The sequence below is a fragment of the Lycium ferocissimum genome, chromosome 9 (assembly GCF_029784015.1).
Source record: "Lycium ferocissimum isolate CSIRO_LF1 chromosome 9, AGI_CSIRO_Lferr_CH_V1, whole genome shotgun sequence".
In the NCBI taxonomy this organism is placed as follows: Eukaryota; Viridiplantae; Streptophyta; class Magnoliopsida; order Solanales; family Solanaceae; genus Lycium; species Lycium ferocissimum.
The window spans coordinates 27,399,595-27,423,730 of record NC_081350.1 but is presented as its reverse complement, the minus strand read 5'-3'; the positions used below and the strand labels follow the sequence as shown (position 1 = coordinate 27,423,730).

Genomic DNA, 24,136 nt, shown 5'->3' with positions numbered 1-24,136 from the left:
GTGCATATTAGAAAACTATAATATAACAAACTTACAGAAACTAACTTAAGCATAGTCTAAAAGGTTACCAGCAACACTGTTTAACATCTGAAACAGACAATGCTGCTGAAAGGATGAGATATAGCCAACACCCCACCCTTTCACATCAATCTGCATTAGATGTTGGACTTGTGTCCTGGGCCTCCCATTACGAGGTTTGAGAGGAGAAATATTGTATCCACCACCTAATGAGATTTGAAAACTGGTTAGCATCTTTTATCACGAATAAGATAGTAAGCTGCAGAATACCTTTGTGAAAGAGATTTAACTTCAATATCATTTCCAAATGATTTGGTTATTAAATGCATTTATTCCGCAGGATTAAGAGGAAAAAAAAGTTACGCTCTATATGAGCGCGAACATAGCCAGATACTGGACCACAATTCTCGTGCTCCCTAGAACGAAATAACACAACTGCAAAATGACATGTAAATCATGTACAGTTATAAATAGCAAGTAGAGAACAAAAATGAGTAATTTTTAGGGGTATTCTTACCATAGCTTCCATCATCATTTCGACGCCAATATCGTACATAACAAAGATCACGAGGCCATACAAACCTACAGTGCATACAATGACATCTCAGCCAGAAACACCCAGAATAGTCCACAAAAAATTTTCGTACTCTATGAGAGCTATCTTTTTCTTTTTCATTATATTTCCAAAGTCTTTTTTTTGTTTTTTTTGTTTTTTGGTGGGGGAGGTGGGGAGGAGTTGTGAAGTAATAAGGCTTTGGGAGAATAAAAGAAAATCATCCTTATTTGTCTTTCAGAGGAAAAAGAAACGAAGAATCAAAGAAATAACACAAACTCATAGCTATTCAAATGGAATTAAGAAACTCAGATAGTATTTAAACAGCAGTGACTGATTTAAGTAATTTTATTCTATTAGACTGAAAATAGATGAACAAATGAAGCTCCTCTCCCAATAGCAGTGAACAATGAACAAACGAAGCTCCTCTCCCAATAGCAGTGAACAAGTACATCAAAGCCTCCAAGAAGTAGCCAACTCGCCCATACGCAGAGTTGACTCCCATTTTCAATTCAAATACTACTTAATATGATATAATATTACATTAGGAAGTGAAGAACAGCATTGTATTTAAATGAAGTGAATAACAATCTCAAACAACTAAAAAGAGCGAATTTGCATAACCAAAACACTGCAAGCATATAAAGATTAGTTACTTAGATCACCAAAAAGGAAAATTCTCAGAAATAAGTGACCTGTTAAGTCCCAAAAACACAAACACCTTTTCTGTATCAATACATGCATGGGTAACACATGTTTATACAGACCCTTTGATGCAAAAACAGCCAGTCTGGCAGCCGCTAACGAGCTCATTAGCGTTTAACTGTTCAACACAACTCAGTTTCCTGCTGAAGCTAATGTAACCAAACTAAACAGAAGTCAAATAGTACACACAAAATAGTCAAACAACCATTTATAGCACATTGAAGTCTGTAACCAGGAAAACGTATTACATCGGGAACCAATTCAATTGCAGTCTGTGATATAGTATTGCTGTGTGTCCATCTACCTCCTCGACTAGACTACCATACTGGAAGCTGCAGTCCCACCTGTTAGACCACTGGAAAAAAGAGCATGAACATCAAAGACTAATTGATAATTGACAAACAACTTACAGCATTAACTTGCCATGCTTTTCTTCCAGACATAACGGCTACATTGTCCATATCACTTTATTAACTACTTCAACGCAAAAGTGTAAGACCAATTAAGGAACATCGTATATTTTTTAAAAAAATATCTGAATAGAATTAAGATTTTTTATCAAGCTGAATAGCTGTATGATAATAATTGCAATATAGTGTGACATTCCAAATTTAAAAAATCCCATTATTAGATCCAAGAATACATTTCCTTCTCTTACTGTGTAGCAGCACAAGGCTAACTCACTTTTTTATTTCTAGTTTTCACAAACTCACTATTGCATCCAAACATAAAACGCCTAAAACAGTCTTTCTAAATTTTAAAAAGCATAATTAACGCAGCCCTAGATTAAGTTTCAGAAACGTATAGTCCAAAACCCGGCATCACGCGGACCAGAAGAATCTCCTAATTTAAATGCATAAATCCCTGATCCGATCACAGAAATGCATGCAAGCATTTCAGAGCATTAATATTCCACAAAGTAATATAGACAAACATCCAAGAATAAACCCAAAAGGAACCAACAATCAGGAATTAAAAGTATAGAACACAGATCATACATAGAGAATACAATTAGCTAGGACAAACACAAGAATTGTTTCAGGAAATAGGCAATTCAATTTTCACCAAAAAGTCTCGGGAGTAAATCTCCAACCATATGTTGGTCCAACACTTTTAATGGTTTATAGAGAAAAATTATACAGCTACTGGAAGAATCATTTTCCCCTTCGAACATGTCACCTAATCGCTCGCAGTCAATGGCACTCTATTACAAGTGCATCGCATACAGAAATTGTTTCAAATCTTTGAAATGCTTGTAACTCCAAGACAGCATAGATCAGTAAACTGAAGAGAATTAAGAACATGAGCTGGCTAATAAATGTTCAAGCTTTAGATCTTCAACCACCTCAAAAAAGATTCAAGATGTCAAGAGAAGGAAGCTGAAATTCGAAGCAGGCACATGGTTAGAAATGATGGCATACAATAGGTTTCTCATCAGAACAACAAACAGAAAAACATGCAAGAGCTGAAAGTTTACCTAAATTGCTCCTTTTAGCACCAGTTAACAACAACTGACATCCTTTTTCCACACTGGACAAGGCCATCTTGAAGGTTATTCACTCTATAATGTTAGCATACCTTACAAACTATGACTTTTTAGTTTTTACAGCATTAAGAACCACAAATCACAAATAAGACCCTAAAAAGTTTTAAGTAGAGAGTTTAACCAGTAAATAAACAAGACCTGTTACCTGTAAATGATCCTGTTTGATTTGGACAGAAAAGCTAGCCTACTTGTCCTCAAATTGTTGCATCAGCAATTCTCTGATATCTATTTTTCTCTTGCAATAAGAGTCTTTAGTTATTTATCACAAAAGAGACTCTGCTTGGAATTACTTAGGTTAACAGACAGAGGTTAATAATTTTTAAGTTAAACCTAGAATTTGTTATTTAAAGAATATATTAATAAGTAAGTAGTTATCATTTATCAGCATCTGAGTACTCAGATGATCGACAAAGATTTTTCTCGACATGAAGCAACCTTGTGTAGGAACAATGTCAAGCCTAGCAGGCTTATGAGAAATCGAGTATATTAAGCAGACCTAATCTCTGTCTATCGTATTTTTACGAGACGTTCAGTTTTGAATGTCCTAAAGAAGTTTAATCTACTCACAACAAGTTCTAAAGTTCACACTTCTGCATGTTTAAAGTATTCATAACAAGTCCTAAAGTTCACACTTCTGCATGTTTAAAGTATTCATACTCGTTTTATGATACAAATGTAACCATGAAATCTTCTCCTCACTACACCAAATTTAAACTACTAAAACCTTTTTGTTTATTACTAAAACCAAGTATGTAAACAAAACTGGCTGCTTGCTACTCATTCCCAGTCAAACTATGTTAGATTAAATGAAACAGAGATGTTAGAGAGAGTGAGTACCAGACAACCAGTAATGCAGGAGTAATTTAGGTACCAAAGCACAACAAGTAATGGAAACTCAGCATGAGAACAAGAATAAATTAGCCTCAGAATTGACTGCCATTTGGAAGTCTACTAGCCCTACAATTCAACAAGTAGAGAAACTAACAACCGAAGCACTATGGAAGGAAACGTAAATGTGACTACTATGGCGAATAAATTGACAATGTTGAGCACTCACTCAAAACATATTGCATCCATGCTCATCACAAGCTCAAATATTTCTTCACAACTAGCCTCCACAACCCCAACAGCCTTCATGGCTCTACTGCAGCTCCTTGGCTACATAGAAACGAGGGAGCCATCATTAAATACATTGAAACACCCTATTGTTAAGATCGAAAACATTGAACGCCTATCTAAGTTATGCTATCTTATGCCAGAAAAGAACATAGAACTGAGCTCATACTAGAAAATCAACATCCAGAAGCTCTTCAAATAAGCGAAGCCCTGCAACATCCATCAGTAAAGAAGTCAAAATTCAGGAAGATGGCATATACTAAATGTTCAAGTTCAACAGCAAAACTATTGACAATAATCTATCACCCAAAAATTAACAAAGAAAACACTGATTCCAACAGTTGTAAGACAAACATGTTTACTGGAAGAGAAACTTGATCAAATCCACATACCGTTTTGGCATTGAAGTAAATGCCAGTACTTTCTCGAGAAAGCTTGATTGCTAGAATTCTGGTTTGACAAATCTGAATCTAATTCCTTTGTCCAGTCAACCACAGACTCAGGGAGACCTGTCCATTAAAGATGCAAAAAGTTCCCCGCTTGAGTGAAAAGTAGACATTAGATCAAGACAAAAAGCAAATTATCAACCATTTCCAATTGTTGTTCTTCGCAGCAAGTTTGCATGAGAATCATCTTCATCCTCACCAGCACTAAACCTACAAAATTGAAGAAGCATTGAATTCGTGAAAGCTGAAGTGTTAAGCCAAAAGACTGTACCTTTCACAAAGGAATTTCTACATTAACACTGCCACAATGCCACTTGAATATTATATAAGAAGATATAAAAGGCAGAGTCGATGACAGGAATAGTCCTCCAAGTGTCTCATTTCTACAATTTGCAAACTTCACTGGCTAGTTGTTTTGACACTCCCAAATTAAATGCCTAGTTTTGTTTATGAAGAGTCACTTTGATGAACTTCCAAAGTGAAATAAAGATGATACATCTGCATAGTTTTGTATATTTCACAGAGTCTTCAGATATATTTGTTTTTCAGTTTCGAAAGAATATATCTGAAGACTCTGTGAAACATACAAAACTATGCATTTTACAAATGTCTTGAAATACTGAAGTTCTGATGAAAGATGCTCAAGTTTGACTCTCTAAAGCCCAAAGCAGGCAGTTAAATGCAGAACATAATAATAGAGTCCATTCAAGAACCCCATGGTCTTGGATTTTGAAGGGAATATGCACTTCACTTGTAATGAAATTATTTCTTTAACGAACTTGAAAAGGGTAGTCAGAGACCTTACAGACACAACTTTTAGGGCCTGTTTGGCTTGAATTATTAACTGCTTACGTCATTTCAGAAAGATGACTGTTGTATAAATGTTATGTGGGAATTAGCCAACAAAAAGTTTCAAAACAGTAGTAACCATCTACTAATAGTGATTACGAACTAATTCAATTTGAGAAAGTGATAAAATCAGGTGACTAAATCCAAATCAAGCAGAGTCTAGAATTGAAAAAGAAAAACAGAAAAGAAAAGAAGAAAGACAAAGGAAAAGTTCAACTGTTTGATTAGCAGGTTTTAAGCTCCATCCATCTTTAACTCTGGACTTGGTTATTTCACATCACTGGCCAGCTCTCTGATTAGATGAAGATATATTGAGCAAAATTTTAATCCAACAGGTACAGATATACTCTGCAAACTTACTTTATAGTTTATTCTCTCTCCAGAATTTCACTAATCAAATCATAAATGTGTATATATTGCAGCAGCTAGTCAAGTTGAAATGAATGACATGACTTTGGAAGGAAAAACAAAGGAAAGAAATGAAATACTAAATTGCAGCGCAAATGCACACAATACTTACTGGCTTTCACGATCAGATGAAGAGCCGTTCCTACCACTATCCATTCCAGATTTGTACTCAAAGGAAATGTACTTATTACCACTAGCACCTTGTGACTCTTGATGCTGCACACTGTCAACATGTTACAACCTCCATCCATATCTGGAGAAAAGGAGGAGGTGGGGGGAGAATGTATGTCTAAAGAAGACATAACAGACGGGAGACTTAACAGACAGAAAAGATGAAGAAATAACCTGATCAATCACCGATTCGATCTTTTCTTTCCAAATAAGTCCCTCCTGAATGTTGAAAGCTGCCATCTGAAACAAGGTTACAAGTGAATGAACAAATCTTTTAAATATATATAGCATCAGCAAAACATAATCCTGGTAGGAAAAAGGATAAACTGAAGATGGGGAAAAAGAGCACACCAGCCAGAAATTGTCAATAAAAAGAAGTTGTCAAGGCTAAATCATAAAAATATCAAATCTAGATTCTACCCTGGTCAGCTTAAGTTTTAATCAGCTCTTGCTCCACCTCCAAATGCATTTAGAATTTGCAAAACCACCAACCCTAACATGGTAAAGTACCCAAACAGATGTCTCCTGTGTCAATTGTTAAACTGTATTTTCTTTTTTTTTATTTCAGAAAGTAAATATTCATTAACGGGCATCCAGGCGATGCGAAACTGTAACTTTTTTGAACATGCATAAAGAGAAGAGAAATGCACACCGTCATTCGATTATTCTTCTCTCTCTTGTTGTATATTGATAAGACACAGACCATCTGCCAAGGAGAGAAAAAGGGATTAATACCCTAATATTAAATACAAATAACTAGTTATCAAGAATATATCCCATCACGCATCAGATATATCGTTGCAGGATAATATACAAAAGATCACTATCCAGCAGAAGATAAGCCATCATATGCACAGACGAACTAACACTTGTAAGTTCAAACAAGAAGAGAAGGAAATGAATGGCTTATAATCCTATCCCCTTCATAACAGGTCCGGGAGCATGGAAAATTCAAGCATCGATACTGGCAATCTCATACTTATGCATCCTAACAACAGGATGAAAGACTCCTTCCCTTTATTTATACTTATTACTATATCTAATACTAAACTTTTATGTTGAGTCAAAACAGCCGGGGAGACAAATATAAGAAACCTTCATAACCAAGCAACATCATAAGCTGGAGGTGCTTATAATGTTGGTGTAAAGTTGTCTAGAATATAGCAAAGCGGTGAGTTGAATGCCAAAGATTTGAAGAAATTTGTAGATTAGTGAGAGATGCTTTCGTAAAGGAATCCACTGATATTGCTCTAAACGAGGGTTGTTTGTACTTTTTCCATTTGGTTGCATATATCCCTTTCCTCGACATAAGCTCCTTAAATCATACGAATGATTTTTGGAAAGGTAATGTTTCTCAATGGTCTTGATAGACTAAGCTGCGCGGACTCTTCACTTTGGATGGCGCAACCGGATTCTCCAAAAATACACTACTTTTAGAGAATCCGACACGCACCCATTGACCTTTTTGAAGAGTCCGAGCAACATAGTATAGAACTCAATTAGTGTTAAGCAAGTAGATATTCTAGCAACATAGTATAGAACTCAATTAGTGTTAAGCAAGTAGATATTCTTTGGAAAAATAACTCGGTACTCGCTCCATTTCTAGGTTAGACACTACCTCCAGATCAAAAAGAGTGTCCACTTAGCCTTTTTTTCTTGGGTCAAAAAGAGTGTCCACTTATCAAATCAAGAAAGAATAATCTTATTTTTTCAGATTTGCCCCTATTAAGTGCTATGTGATCGAATCTCAATACCTATTTAATTAGGGGCAATTTAGTCAAATTACCTATTTTTTTTTCTAAGAGTTAGTATTTCCTTAAGGGGTCTGTAAATGGCTAATTGGACACTCTTTTTGATCCGGAGGGAGTATCATTTTTTTTTTTTCCTTTTCTTTTGGGGGTGTGTGTGGGTGCGTGGGTGTGTGTGTGGGTGGGGGATGGGGGGTATGTCAACAGATCTTTATAAATAGCATGAGGAAACGGTTCCAAAGGTATGTAAAAGTAACTTAGGGGCTCAACCACAGTCAATTATCTATATGAACAGTGTTAAGTCCTACATCGGTGGGCGGGAGGCAAATATGTCACCTGACATGGTCTTGGGCAATCCTAGCCTCTTGAACTAGTTTTTGGGGTTGAGTTAGACCTAAGGTCCATTTCTTTATCATGGTATCACAGCCAGGCCTACCTAAATCTTGTTTCACCCGATGTTGAGCCCCAATCATATATTGTCCACACTTCAGATGTCCACTCTTAGGCGTGAGGGGGATATTAAGTCCCACATCGGTGGGAGGGAGGCAAATATGTCACTTTATATGGTCTTGGGCAATCCTCACCTCTTGAGCTAGCTTTTGGGTTGAGTTAGGCCCAAGTTTCATTTCTTTATCATACATGAAATTTCTTTTTACAAAAGAAAAAAAATGTACGAAACAAATAATTCCTTTTGTAATGAGTACATCTCATTCAACAATTTGCACCCACCAACCCACTATGAGTTCCTCCGAAATAAATTTAGTCATCATGTATACTAATGGAAACCCGAGGGTCTTTCGGAAACAACCTCTCTACCTTTCAAGGTAGGGGTAAGGTCTGCATACACTCTACCCTCCCCAGACCCCACATTGTGGGACTGAGGGACTCTACTGGGTATGTTGTTGTTGTTGTTGTTGTATACTAATGGAAACGAATATCAACAACAGTAGAGAACAACTCACATGCCCATGTTGGGTCTTCAAGCAGCGATTCTCCACCCGACAATTGCCATCTATTAGAAGGGTCTTGACTGGAACCTAATAATAATTGCAATAACATATATCAATTGTTAAGCCCTTTTAAAAAAAGCACCAGTTTTTCCAACAACTGCCAAATCACTTTGCTCCCGTTTGGCCATAGAATTTGTAGTTGAAATTTGAAAATTTGAGTTTTCGAAGTTGTGATTTTTGTGGAATTTAAAGTTTTGTCTGGACATGCATTTTACTTAGCTAAATATCGAATTTTTGTGAGCGAAAGTGAATAGAAAACTAGTCTGAGCCAGTTCTTGGAACTTGAAAAATAAATTTTCAAAATCTAATCAAATTCCATGGCCAAACAGATATTTGAACACAAATTTTCAAAATCTGATCCAAAATCTATAGCCAAGCGCTAGCTTAATTTTAACTTCCTACACTAAGCTTAGATAATAATTACAAACTAGCTGAACTCTATAACAATTCAATTCAAAAGTTAATCACTCTCAAATCAAAAGGTCAAGTAATCTAAATTCAAACTCACAAAGTATAGTATAAACAGCTAAAATCAATATGAAACAAAAAATCCTAGGCTTCTTCTTGTAATAAAAAAAACAAAAAACTCTACAATTTTTCAAAATATCGCATATGAATATACGATTTTCCTATCTTCCTTCGACCATCCCTCCCTCATACACCACCTTACACATCTTACAACTCTCCAATTATATATACACACTTACAATTATCCAAATTATTGAAACAAAAAACTCTACAAATTTTCAAAAAACTCTACAATTTTTCAAAACAACCAAAAAACTCTACAAATTTTCTTTTTTGATGACAGAAAAAAGAAATCTACAAAATTTCAAAAAACCAAAAACTCTACAAATCCTCAATTCCACCAATTTAACAAACACTATGCCACACTATCCATCATCATCATTGCAAATACAGCATTTAAAAAAAAAAAAAAAAAACTAATCGTCTAACTATAGTGAACGCTACAAAATTCAATAGACAATTAGAGTAATTCCTAATTTTTTCCTTATACTAAAGTTAAAAATTGATGGTCGTAGCTAAAAAAAAAAAAGGAATATCCTCAATTTCAAACTTGTTCACCAAAATCCTGAAGAAGAATTTTGGCTTTACTTTAGATAGTCAACAATACGTGCGTGTGCAGGCATTTGTTGTGTTCGTGCATTTACTGGAACATTTCTCAGACATGAGAGAGATACAAATATTCTTTCTCCTGGCAGCTGAACACTCCGTTGACATGCCTGCTTGATCACAAGGGCATTTCTGGTATTTTCTTGATTTTTGCGCTTTAAACTTATTGTACTTCCTGCTGTATTGGGTGTATGGCTAACAGATGTAGTGTTTGTGAAACTGGGACCCATTCTTGCACTGGTTAATAGGGAGTTCTGCGCTTAATGCTAATAGCAAAGTGGGCCCTCATTCAACATTTTACCCACGTCATTCTCATATGACAGCTACACAGCTTCTGCACATATAGTACTCTTGAAATGAACCACTACAAATTGCATAAATTTCATATTCTTTTTCTACATATATATATATATATATATATATATATATATATATATATATATATATATAAGCCTGTTTGGATGGATTTAAAAAGCAGTTTATAAGCTAAAAAAAAAAAAAAAAATTGGGTAGCCCTACCCCAACTTTTTATTTTTTATTTTTTTATAAGTTGTTTTTAGATAAGTTAAAGTCAAACGAGCTCAATTAATTTGTTGGGCTTATTTTAAGACAAAATAGGTTTTAAATTCGATCAATAAACACTAAAAGTTCGAAAACAAATTTTATAAGTAACTTATAAGCCAATCCAAACGGGCTCATAATAAGAAAGCTTCAACTAACTTTAAGATTTTCCAATTTGAAGCCATGTGTATACTTTTTTCTTTATAAAAATAAGATTTAGGTAATTTTATGATATTTACAAAAGATACTTAGGCAGTAAATATTTTGCAAAATTTCCTTTAGGACCTGAAAGAATGATAAAAAATATTTGAGCATATCAGGAATAATCTTATGATTCAAATGTTATTCAGAAGCAGCTAATAGACTTGTATATATGCACATAATCAATTTTGCATTGATTATATTTTTGTTGTTCTTAATAAGTAATAATTATTAGTTTTCATTTTATCCTTAATGGGATGATTTACTACAGCATAAATATATAACTTATGTTAGATCACAAGTTTAATATTAAATCAACACTGCTTAAAAAATAAATTTTTGAATACATATTGGGCCCGTGCACATCATGGGTTTTTCTCACTAGTGTATGTATAGGTTAGTGACCAGAATTTGCAGAGTAAAAATTGGGATTATCAAAAAAATTATTTATATTTCTTTTTTTGTTTTCTTTTGAAAGTTCTTTTTGCTTTTTTTTTTTTTATGGAATATGATATTTTTTATTCTGGGGGGCTCATTTGAGCATATTCAAGTTCCAGGTGGCAAGTCAACATCAGCGTCTGATGGATATATTACTCTATTACTGGAAGGTGAGGAATATGATCTGACAGACACAATCTCTGATTGCCATGTTGACGTATGGACACGTGGACGGCCCAGATTGAGGGTCTTGAAAGAGGAGGTGACTAAATTTAATCTGTATTGAAGTTGATGATGGCGTACGACAAGTTGGCATTTTCTCTAAGTAGATTGATCTTTTACGAGACACTTCATAAATCATACACTTTACGTCTCAATTCATGCGGCACGGGAGGTAAGAAATGAAGAAAGATTTTTCAAATTTATGATTCAAAATAAATTTTAAATATTTGTGTTGTGTTATTTTATAAAGTTAAATTATTTAATGATAGTTTTTTTGGAACAGGTCAAAAAGAAGTGTGTCGAGTAAAGTGGGACAGAGGGAGTAACTATCATTTTGTTCTTTTGCTTTCAAATGACGATATAGCCCTAATCTTTTGGTCACTATTTTGGTGTTTTTCCTTTTCCTTATTTTATGTAAATTAAGCTTGAATTGGGAACTTCAATGATTTTTGCTGAAGCATTCCCAGAAGATAGGACATTAAGTTAAACGGCAGTCTTAGTATAATGTGAAGATAGGACTTTAAGTTAAATGGTTCGATACGACAAAGTACCTGCGTTAGGCGTTAGCGAGGGGGTTGGGGAAGAGCGCATAACCCTAAAGTTATATGTGATGTAATAACCTAATCCTCGATGCAAGATATTACGTGGCACGCTGTAAACCGTAGATCACTTGACAATTTGCAGATTCTCATCTAAAAGTATATATGTTTTAATCAAGCATTGGATTTACAAAAGATATGGAGTATCAATATCTAGTTTATTAAACAAAAGAAATTTAATTTTAACTTGCATATATAGCATTCTTCATGTGTTAAGCAATAGCATTAGCGAGATAATAATTTGTGTAGGAAAAAAATCACGTAAAACAAATTTTAAGTAGAAAACAACGTGTGATTCGTGTATATGGTAGAATACAAAGAGTAGTTGATCTAATAATCCTTATTATTAATAAAATAGGAACGTCACACGTGGTCGATACAGAAGCCGACATGTGAAAATCATCACCTAGACAGCATCAAGTCAGTCAAGTCCACCTAAATCGAAGACCGAAGAACCATCCAAGAAGCTTATTTTGGATTCACCACTTGAAGCTAGATAGCTCCATCCCGTGTAAATCATCCGTGTCCGAATAAAATAAGCTTTTAAAATCCACGAATTCCAAAATAACTTTATAACATGCTACTTTGTAGGGTCTTAAATCTGAACTATCATCCTTATCATCCTTATCTATACGCACATGTCATGTTAATCCAAATAAGCTTTTACGTCTGAAGTATATAACCTACGTGTACTATACCATAAACTTGTTTTTAAAAGGGTACTATCACCTGATAAACACACCATGCACCATTTGGTAAGTCTTGGGTCTCGAATTTCCTTCTCACCGCTTACACATTCGATACATTTAGAATTCGATGGGAAAAGAACGTTATTCACTGCTCTAAGCTTCATGGCACGAGTTAGAATAATTCCTGACGACTCCATCTGAAAGCAACACATCGATAATGATTAGATTTACATCTTTCTCATCCATTGAGACGAGGCGTGTAAAACGAAACAACACACTAGTCGAGTGATTTTCGAGAACATGGCTACATTGCACGATCTAGAGTTGAAAGAAGTGAGACAATCTTAAATGTCTTGGTGGTCATTTGTTTATATGTGTGGGCGCCATACACATATAAAGTGACCCTCGGACACGCTTTTGAGACTCCCTAAGACACTTGAACTGGGCTCGATCTGCGCCTTGTCACGCCTCGAACCATGGCACAGGCGAAACACGGCGCTCGGTGCCATGCGTGACCGAGCAAACCACATGGCTTGCCGAATCATATGTAAGAGGCATACATGAGGCGGAAATATAACATGAATGTGATGAGCTTTTATAAAACATGAGAATCATAACATTTATAAAAGTATTGGTTTAAACATGAATGCGGAAACATGAGTTGCCAAAAAGATGGCTAAACACCTTGCATGTCTAACATAACAAATTGACTAGTCTATAAAACCTCTAATCATGGTCTTGACCGGAACGTACCTTTGGGACAAGGCCCCCAGCATACCTTTAAATGCATAGCTAATAACATAAAGATAACTGTCTAAACCCCGAAGGAGATGGGGCTCACCAACAAGCTGATAAGTGTGGAGTCCTACTAAGCAGATGCGTCATCCTGTAGATCGATACCGTATCGTGAAATGCAGGCCCCCTCGGCATAAAGGGGACGTAAACACATTGAATGTCTTGGTATGTAAAACACCGAAAGAAATAACATGGGACATGGAATAACATGATAAGAAAGCGAAAACACGGTCATGGATATATATATATATATATATATATATATATATATATATATATATATATATAGTATGGAGTAAGAGATTTCATAAACCGACAACATGATATCACCACGTGGGTACATGGAGTACGGTACCTCGCCGGATAAAAGAGAGGCCCAATACCTTGCCAGGGTATAAGGTGTAACGCGCACGATAGATCCGTTCGGTGTAAAATTAAGGAATCGTCTAGCGATGGCGGAGCGATCTTATCAACGCGGTGGCTACGTAGTTTCAACTATCGAGCCTTCTCAATAACTTGTGCAACTCCCAAAAACATGAACATGATATAGTTAGCTAAGAAGCCCGTAATTTTCGTGAAATAACTTGTAATCATGATTTCACGAAATAACTTGTAAACATGATTTCATGAAATAACTTGTATTTAAAATGTATGTATCTTGAATCATGGCATGAAGATAATTATATAATCCAATTGCATGAAAACCTGTAGACATGTAGGATATTCATGAAATAAACATCTTTATTTAAAAACATGCATGCAAGAACCTATGGAATACGAGATATGGGCTTTTCATGGATTACGGACAAATTCTGATAATCAAAATGAAATAACAAGAACACAACAACGAGATTACATCACAAAGCTTAATATAATGTAGTATATGGACCTAGGGTTATCATGAACATGGCTTAAACCCTAGTTTTTGGAGAACTTGTGTATAATCATGGAAGAAAAAGCGTGGGGGAAGAACAATGATGTTCCCGCGCGTAGATAGCAACCTACATACCTTAATCGCTCTAAAACTTGAATTAAAAGACTTGAACTTTGAAGCAAGAACTCCAAAAGCTAGAATCTTGATCTTTATGTGGGTTTTCTTGAAAACCCTAGGTTAGGAATGATGAATTTTTTATTAGTAATCATGGGTACGTGTTAGAATTAACTTGGAATGGCTTAGGATGGCTTACCTTAAGAGTATCTTGGTGCATGGGAGAGAAGAATTTCGTCCTTAGGGTTTGGAAGAATGAAAAATGGGAACAAAATAAGACCATACCCATTTTAAACGAGGTTTTACACAAAAACATGCGATGTACGTCCTAGGATGTACGGCCCGTACTTCAAAGAACGTCCAACGCCTCCTATGGCGTACATTGGGTGAAATTTCAATAAGATTCGGCTACGCCACCCTTCGCAAATGGCCATAACTCTTTGTACGGATATCCGTTTGACCTCCAAAATATACCATTAACGAAAGGTATTTCAATATCTACAACTTTCAATAAGGAAGTTTTCTCAAATTACTAACGCAAATTCTCAAAACTTCACCAATGAATGAACAACATCTCTGAGATTTAGACGGATTTAGATTTGACTTCAAAACGACTATCTATCGCCCGAAATCATCCCGAAGGGATTCATATAACTAACATGTTATTATAATACCAATATTACCCATTATGTCCTAACTCGAACTTACGGGATGTTACCGATATGGTTTAGTATGAGAGTACGAGGTGTTATAATATGAGTTCCAAATGGATTACAAATTCATAAACATAACGTACGAAATATGGATCTATCCACCTATAGGTTAGGTGGCATGGTACCCCTCGATAAATAAATTTTTTATATACTTATGTTGTAATTTGCTTAAATTAGGTTAAATATTTGGTCTTTTTTTTTTTTTTTTTAGTAGAATTAGACAAAGGTGCCATGGCTAGTAGACAAGTTTGAATCTATCTTGAACATTTTTCGACTCCCGTTTTTCTTTGCGCTTTTTACTTTCTTTGTACTAGTAATTCCCTTTTCAGCTCTCCTAATTTTCTATTTAGAGTGAGAAGAAATGGTGATGAATTTTTGAATGATTGCTTTTTCTTCGATGAAGTATATTAAAAATGATTTGCGCAACAGAATTGGTGATACATTTTTAAACGATTGCTTAGCTTGTTAGATAGAGGATGAAGTATTTGAAAGTGTATCTAATGAGGCGATGATTGATTATTTTCAAAACATTTCAAGTCGTCGTGTATTATATTTTAGTGATAATGTTTATTTAAATATGTTGTGTTTAAGTGGTTCGTTATGTTTTAAATATATAAAGAATTTCAGTACTCATTGTTTGTCGAGTATTATTGCATATTAATTAATTTTATTGGGAACCACAAGCGTAAAATTTGATGCCTGCAATAGGTGGGTATGGTATTAGCGGTTGCACTATAGCGTGTGTTTCATATGGAGATCAATTTTTCATGTATGATTGGTCAAATTTTTGAAGAATATATTTTGTTTAAGACAATGGCTTCCTTAATAGAAATTGGAAAAACAAATTCCATGAGTAGGATTTCACATTGATTGTTTTTTTGCACCCTCGACACATCCCACCCTACGCCTATAAATAGTCTTCATCTCAACCACCCCCATCCTCCATAGTATTTGTGTAGATTGAGACAATATTATTTGATTACTTATCGAACACCAGAAAATAAATAAAAACCCACTTATTTTTTTAGAAAAAACATTTTTTAAGAAAATATTTCCGCAAACAATATTTTTCTTCGTACCAAACACACCCTAAATACTCTCTTTTCCCCTGATTCTACACCATTTCTGGCTTTTTGCAACGTGCTTGCTAATCTAGTGGGCACTTTCGACTTACAAGTGAAAAGGGTTTAAATTCATATCTAAATGTTTTTTTTTTTTTTTTGGGTAGTGACTGCATGGATGTGGTTACATGAATATTATTGAGAGAAAAAAATAAAAAGGAGGGGATGTTTGGTTGAATTAGAAGTCGATTGGACGAAAATTGTAATCACCAAAGTGCAACTCGTCATCTTGATTTTGTTTTCTTTCTTGTTTTCAGGTTTTTTTTAAGCATCGAGGTGTAGTTGCTAACTAATTCAGTGAATGTGTACCGAATACAATTACACCCCTCAGTTTACTTTTATTTTTGTAGAACCAACTTTGTATTCCCCTCGAGAGATTGTTAAAAAATGAAGTACATATTTTGATACGATCTCAATGAACTTAGAAATGAGTAGCTAATATTTTAAAGTTAAAACAAGAAAAAGAGTTTTTTCTCTTCATAGGCTAGTGGACAATTAAAAGTAAATTTATTTTTAGTATAACAAACAAGTAAAAGTGATGGAGGGAGTAGAAAGAAAAAAGCGGAAAAGGCTCAAATATGCCATCATTACTGGAAATGGCTACATTTATCTTGCCGTCAAATAGTTTGGCTCATTTATGCCAGTGACTATGGAAATGACTCATTTATGCCATCAAACTATAGGAAAGGCGTTGTCATTTATCGCTAGTTTGTTTTGACTCATTTATGCCATGTAGATTAATAAAAATGACCCATCCATACCATATTTCATTAAGCGGTTTTACAATACCATGTATGACTTAACGTGGCCTCAGAATTAGAATTATGGTTGTGGGTGGTAAGGTGTATGGATCGGATATTTATTAATTTGGTATTTAAAATTGAATTTGGTTTAATTAAACGACGTAGATCTCTAATTGGAGATAACGTGTCATATACAGTATTATAAAATCGGCGTTAATAAAAAAATGGCATGGATGAGTCATTTTGGTAACGACGATGGCGTAAAGGTATTATTGATATGGCGTATATATTCGTTCTATGGACCGATAAGCGTAAATGGCAGCCTTTTCCTATAGTTCGATGGATAAATGGTACTATCGATTGACGAGTGGCATAAATGACCCATTCAGATAGTTGGATGGCATATTTGAGCCTTTGGCATTACTCAATTTGGAAAGATAAATCGTACATAATTAATAGCAAATACAATTATTTAAAGCATATACTTGAGAAATTTTAAAAAATTTAAATGCACCCTGCATAATTAAAAAGTTTCAAATATGTTTCGATGTGGCTTTTACTATTAATGTGAGGGGCATACTCAAATCTTTTTAATTGTTTAAGAATACATTTGAGAAAGAAGATGACGTTAAGAATATTTATGAGCCGATTGACGAATGACAAATATAAAACAAATGATAAAAATAGAGAATAAAAAGACATTGGATCTCTGCCTTTCAACCCTTTCCCGGCGCATATTTCACAAGTGGGGCAAAATGTAAATCAATTTTTTCCTGACGTTATTGCTAACTTTAGAGAAGCCAGTAGAATGCCTTTTATAGATATTGACGTCCCATACTGCAGAGTTCAACCATTTTTTTTTCTTGCAAGATACTGCTTGCACCCAGTTTGTTATTAGAAGTAAAATTTGTGTTTTTAACTACTTAAATATTAGTAAATTTTGATTTTAATACAATAAATTATAATTAATTCACTAAATTAATTGAAATGTAATACTGATTATGTTTAATTTTTAATTAATTAAAAAAATTCATTTCACCAATACACAAAAAGTGCAAAACCCAAGTAGCAATATCCAATTCATAGTAAGAATTTATCTGTGTCGGAAGACGATAGTTACAAACAAATACATGTATGATACATATTTGTATATACACTTTTATTACTTAATTATAATTAACCAATAAATATTTTTATTATATTAAATTATTTAATCATAATAAAATGAGTTGGTTTAATGTAAATGTCAATGTATGCAACCCCACTTAAAGGAACTAAAATATTACGAAATGGCAAGAAAATCGATTACTGAGATCTTGGAATAGTCAAAAGTCAAAACTTCTACGCAATACTTCCTCCGTCCCTATATTTATCTGTTAATGTTTGATTAACATATCCCTTAAAAATTACTAATAATAAAATGATATTTTGTTATATCATCTTTAATTATTATATATTAAGAAATAAATTGAAAGTAATTATAGTATCTCTAATAATAACAGTAAATAGGTATTTTAGTAAATTATCTCCGAATAATTTCAATAATATACAATCCAACATAAAATATTTCATCCACATAGCCATATTTTTAATTTGCATAACCAATTTTTTTTTTTTTTTGTAACAGTTTATCCACACTATATACACAATTACACACTTATAGTAGATAATGTATAAACCTTATTTAAAAGTGTATAATAATATATAAAAGAGTCATTTCAGATAATATTAGAAACATGAATTATTTCGAATAAATGTTTTTCTCCAATTAAACATAAAATGTTATTTTCCCCGTTATGTTTTGGTTTTTCAATTGACCAAGTAAATATTAGACAACTAAAAATGATTGGAAACAGTATAATCAAAAGCATTCATTCAAACATATAACACGTAGGAGTAAAAAGCATGTGTCAGATTGTTTGATAGATAAAAAAGCTGAGACACCATTCGTTCAAATATTAAATTAGTCATTCAAACTCAATAATACGTCCATAATAGCCGTCACTTTTTTTTTTTTTTTTTGGTTCTTTTTCCCATCAGAACTTTCCCCGATCCCCACTTTATCTTCAATCATTCTCCTCACTTTTCTCAAACAAAACAAGAAGGAAAAAAAAAAAAAAAACTAGTCTTTTTTGGGCAATCACAATTACTAGAAAGGTGCGCTACATTTTTACCTGCAACTACCCTTTTTAGCTCTATTCTTGTATTTAACAAATTTATTTATGGCCCTTTTTTACTTTTCTGGGGCTGCGTTTAAATCTTCTTCGTTATTACAGTATTTGTAGATCTGAAAATTGGGTCTTCAATATTGTCAACTATGCCCATTTGGAATATGAATTTTTGAATTTTCTTTGTTTTCAAGTTGTTGTTAATTGACTTCCTTGTGGGACTTGCATTATAACTTACTCTCTTTATTCACTTTTGTTTGTCGCGTTTCGCTTCTTGCATTTTTTTTCTAGTTACGTTTCGTTTTTCAAGAATCAAATTTTGACCCAATCTTTTAAGATGTAGAAGAATTGTTGCAACTTATGTTATGTCTCGTATAATTTTCGGATATCTAAATTTTAATTTTAAAATATTAAATTAATATAATCAGTTTAGCTTCAAAAGATTAGTCATTTTATGTGATAAGTAAAAGTGAACGGAGGGAGTAATTAAATATTTTGACTTTATTGTCGTAGTCATTCAGTGGGCCTTTCCTTGTGACTATACACGGAATTCCCAATTCTTCTATTTCTATTTTATCAATTCAAAAGTTAGCTTTTTGACAAATTATTTCGTTCAAAAAGTCGTTATAGAAAAGTAGTTTCATAGATGAGCAATTTTGTTTATTCATTACTAAGTTTAATTTGCTGCTTTTCTATTGAAACAGGTTGTGATTAACAAGTTTGTTTTCTTCAAAAGATTCCACTATCAGCTTGGGTAAGAATATATTCTCACAAAGTCAACTTAGCTGTTTCTTAGATTCTTGAACACATTTTAGTGTTTTACAGGGCACAGTTACTAAGAACAGGGCATATAAGAAAGCTGTAATTTTTTTTTTCTTTTGGTGATAATATTGTGTTGAAGAAGTAAAGAAAAAGAAGTTTCAAGAATTGGGTCAATCTTGAATTTTGCTGGAACTCTAGTTTAAAGGTAACAGAGTAGTGTTTTTTTATTGGAGAAAGTGTAAATTTCTTCTTTTAGTGATATTTTGTTGAAGAAGTGAACAAGTTTCAAGAATTGGGTAAATCTTGAATTTTGCTGAAACTCTTTGGCAGAGTGATTTAAAGTCCGCAGAGTAGTGAAAGAAAAAATGGGTTCTTTTCCTGGACATGTTCTTCCTGGAACACTATTTCTTGTGATTGGTGTGTGGCATATATGGTCAGCTATGGTTAGATATTCAACAAATCCCAAGTCATTTAGGGTAAGGGTTTGGAACCCTGTTTCAGGTTTTGATGGGAGGTTGAAATATTTGGAACTTTATGTTATAGCAATTGGAGGTTTTATTGATTTTTGTATCGAGCTCTTCTATTCGACACACCTCAGACTTTTCGTTCATGGAGTTTTGAATCCTAGACATATGAATAACTTTGAGCATGCTGGAATGCTTCTCATGTTCGTTATCTTCGGCGTGATTGTACTCCTTTCAGAGAAAACCAGGTTAGTTTTCCTGTTTTGCAATCTTAATGACTTTGGTGCTTGTTGGCCTAAGGGTATTTTTGATTATATGTTAAGTAAATTTAAATCTTAGTAGAAGTGTAGAAGTGAAAAGATAGAGAGAATCGCTCTCATAATTAGTTTTTGATCATGTGGAAATACCAAAAAGTTACACTTACCAACTCCTTTTCCTTTTCTATCATGCAAGTAATTATGAAGTGGCCAGCTATGATGCTTGATATGATGTAAGGTTGAGTTAAATTGTAAATTTGATCGTTTTCTAATGATTATTTGCTGATAGGGGCATGGCTCTGGCTTTTCTTTTTGTAAAGAACTTATATTTAGAACCTTCTTTATTTGTTTGTGAAAATGATGAGAAGATTGAATAAGTGTCCAATATCCTATCATAGTCATTTTTCGTTATGACTTTTCCTTAGTGATCTCCTCATATTTAGGAAAGTACTTTGAGTTCTTCAGCCTAGTTATAATGAATTGGAACTTTGTACACACTGCATAATTCTTTTTTCTGCATCCATATAGTTGTATATGCAATTTTGCCAAGAATTACAATGGACTAAACCTTGTTAAGTAAAACTTACTGTCAAGTTGGGCTGCTGCGAATCAAATAAGTTTGCCTTTTGCCGTAGGCCCACATACCTTTGAAATGATTATATTCATGTAATTTGTGTTAGAGGAAGACTGCGCCACCATCGCTGAGAAGTGGAAAATGACAGATTGCAAGCAAATCTAGGTCGTTTTCCTCCCCTCTCCCGAGGAAAATGACGAGATTCCAGCCTTCTAACTGCCCTTTCTTGATTTGTCCTATGGATACTCCATCTATTTTCCTTTTATTTCTCTTATCCTGTTTCTACATATCCTCGTTGTTAGGCATTTCTAGTCTTTTAGCAACACTTTCAAAGCTAAAGCTAAGTAGTCAAAACAGGCACTATAACACATTCCTCTAGCTATATAAGTGTGTTACCAATTAGGAATAACAAGTGCTTGGGAACTGGCTGAATTAAAGAGCTTTTACTGCCAGTTGTAGGAACTGCAAGCGTGAATTTAGTCATATATCGTGTTAAAATTTGATAGTTGGAACCATAAGTTGTGCCATGCTTCTCCACTAAGAAAAGAAGCCAATTCCTGCTTTGTTATTTCACTGAAAGGATACTAAGTTCATGAACTGAGTAGTCCCACTCATAAGTTTTAGAATCGGGTGTGATAATGAGACTTGAGTCCGCAAGTCAATGAACATGCTTATACTTGAAAACATCCTATTACAATCACATGACTGATCTGAAGTTTTTGGATTAACTAATGCATGTAGGATGAATACTGTGTTTGTTAAATCAATAATATCTGATATTTCTTCCGCCCACATCCATAATTCATTATCATCTCTCTTGTTGGCCGACCGAACAAGGGTCTGGATTCTCTAGATTTCCTATTTCGTCATGCAATCCTTGGAAATCATTCTCCTAAGACATGTTCTGGAATCAGTTTTTATTGGAAACTGACAAAGTGGAAAAAATTAGAGGACTATACCCGTCATCAACTTTATCACATGTGTGTCTGTTAACCGATGAGAATCAGTTAGACGAGATATTCATGAATTAGTTGTGCTATCATGCAACGTGTTGGAACTCTTCCAGTTTAGGAAATATTCAGAGAGGGATTACAGTCTCCATACCCTTTTCCAAATAAAAATGAAACTCCGCATTATTCACAATCATTTGGTGATTGCGGAAAAATCTAGTTAAATTGTAGCAACTACATACATTCATACCTTAAGGCATATGATTAATATCTTACCCTTTCTTGGGGTCATTTCCAACATGAGATATCCTACTTTCAACTTGTATTAATCTACTTGAAGAGTTATCTATGCTAGGCTCTCAGTATGTGCAATATATATGAACTATCTTGCCCAACTTTGAATATTTTTATCATTTGACTATCTGTTTGTCTTGGATTTTCCATTCCATCAGTCTCTATTAACTTAATATATTGTGCTTTCGTCTTTCAGTTTTCTTCCGTTGCCTGATGGAGCTCTCTGCTTAATCGGTGCCACAGCATTCTGTGCAGAGTATTTCTTGTTCTTTTTCCACTCCACAACCCACAAAGGCCTCGAAGGGTACTATCACCTTATCCTTGTCCTCCTCATCGGACTCTGCATATTGACAATTATCGCTGGAACTCTTATGCCTACCAGCTTCCCTCTTGATTTGGCTAGCGGCATTGCCGTAACACTCCAAGGCCTCTGGTTCTATCAGACTGCATTCACTCTGTATGGTCCGATGATGCCAGAAGGTTGCCAGCTCAAGGGGAACGATGTCATGTGTCGTTCAGCAGATAGCGAGGTTCGAGGTGAGTTGCTTGCAAACTTCCAACTTTTCTCCATGGTTTTTGTTGTCCTTGCTGCCACTGCTGGAGCTTATAGCTTTGCAGCTTCAGAGACTGGTCATTCAGAAATTAGGAATTCACATGTGCCTATTGATGGTTAAGGACTTTTACAGTAGTTTAGCAATTTTTGTACCATATTCTTTGGTTAAGGGAAGGCCTTGAATGAACATTTGAGGATGTTGCTCTTAAGTTATTCATTTGTCTAGTTTGGTAAGTGTAAATTTTACACTGAAAAGTAGACTACTGTTGGGTTGCTACTTAGCTAGTTGCTGATAATCATGGACTAGTAACAAATAAATGTGACCAATTTTGGTAATTACATCTACAAGATCCCTTTTAACATTTCTCTTGAAACCAATGGATGGTAATCAGTTGAAATTTTCTTTAAAACTCAAGATACTTGACTTCCTTTCTATTTATCGATGTAAGTGAATTAAAAAAGATGTTAAATAATGTGGGGAAACAAGAAATATATTATTAGAAATAGCATAACTGACAATCGTCAGCAATTTAATTGGACGTATAACATGTTAGGCTGAGCTACAGAAGTCATCGGTAATTTAATACTCTAGGGTGTGTTTTGTATTTCTACGAACAAAAAATAAGTAATTCTTTTTTAATTTATTTTTAGCGTTTGGCTGTAGAGTAAAATATTTTCATTGTTTGATTGTAAGGGGAAGAATAGTTTCCTAACAATATTATAAAATAATTCCTTTCATTTAAGCCCTTTTAAATTACTCAAAATAAACTGCATAATAAAGTATTCGACACGTCATGTCATTTTGTAATAACAAGTTATTAACAATAAGATAACAACAATAACAACATACCTATCATAATTTCAGCTAATGGATGCAGGGAGATAGAATGTATGCAGCCTTACTCCTTGGAAGGCACGGAGGTTGTTTACGAAAAGACTACCAACAGAAACATGACAAAAAAGTTAGAATAGGATTGAAGAAATAAAGAAGTCATGACAAAATAGTATAGATAAGCACTATGAAGAAAAGTAACAGTAAATGCAGCAAACTATGAAACTAATATGATAATTGAAGTACCAGAGATAGCAAATAGCAACAAGAAATTGAAGGACAAGAACCTATAGAGGTAATACTATGCCTACTAGTATGAAAAGACACACGAGACACGCTCTACTACCTATTAATCTTACTTACAGCCTCGCGTCCTCTACAACCTTTTATCTGGGTTATCTCCTAGAAGGCAGAATCGCGCAATGTCCTGCCTAATCACTTCTCTCCAATACTTTTCGTCCTACCTCTACCTCTCCGAAACCGCCATGGCCAACCCTCTCTCACACCC

At 34.3% G+C, this 24,136-nt stretch overlaps 2 protein-coding genes across 10 annotated transcripts in view; one reads left to right on the top strand and one right to left on the bottom strand.

Annotated features, from left to right (window-relative positions):
• Positions 1-9,782, bottom strand: part of LOC132030086 (protein ENHANCED DISEASE RESISTANCE 2-like) — a 54,164-nt gene extending 44,382 nt beyond the window's left edge. For 2 of the 9 annotated variants that reach the window (XM_059419561.1, XM_059419565.1), the window contains exons 1-13: positions 9,355-9,782; positions 9,193-9,306; positions 8,523-8,597; positions 6,465-6,518; positions 5,987-6,052; positions 5,754-5,857; positions 4,527-4,594; positions 4,331-4,447; positions 4,108-4,148; positions 3,880-3,980; positions 1,525-1,620; positions 536-600; positions 69-224 (exon numbers count right to left, since the gene is read on the bottom strand). In XM_059419561.1, the coding sequence (XP_059275544.1) occupies positions 69-224; positions 536-600; positions 1,525-1,620; positions 3,880-3,980; positions 4,108-4,148; positions 4,331-4,447; positions 4,527-4,594; positions 5,754-5,857; positions 5,987-6,052; positions 6,465-6,518; positions 8,523-8,597; positions 9,193-9,228 (979 nt within the window). In that variant the 5' untranslated portion in view covers positions 9,229-9,306; positions 9,355-9,782. Of the gene's footprint in view, positions 1-68; positions 225-381; positions 454-535; positions 601-1,524; positions 1,621-3,879; positions 3,981-4,107; positions 4,149-4,330; positions 4,448-4,526; positions 4,656-5,753; positions 6,053-6,464; positions 6,519-8,522; positions 9,094-9,192; positions 9,307-9,354 lie in introns of those variants that run through there. The other 7 variants (XM_059419569.1, XM_059419566.1, XM_059419562.1 and 4 more) reach the window with 7 other exon arrangements.
• Positions 9,783-19,466: 9,684 nt separating this feature from the next.
• Positions 19,467-23,199, top strand: LOC132030085 (uncharacterized). The gene is made up of 2 exons (XM_059419560.1): positions 19,467-20,416; positions 22,440-23,199. The coding sequence occupies exons 1-2, from the start codon at positions 20,070-20,072 to the stop codon at positions 22,915-22,917; spliced, it is 825 nt and encodes a 274-aa protein (XP_059275543.1). The 5' UTR covers positions 19,467-20,069; the 3' UTR covers positions 22,918-23,199.
• Positions 23,200-24,136: the final 937 nt, after the last annotated feature.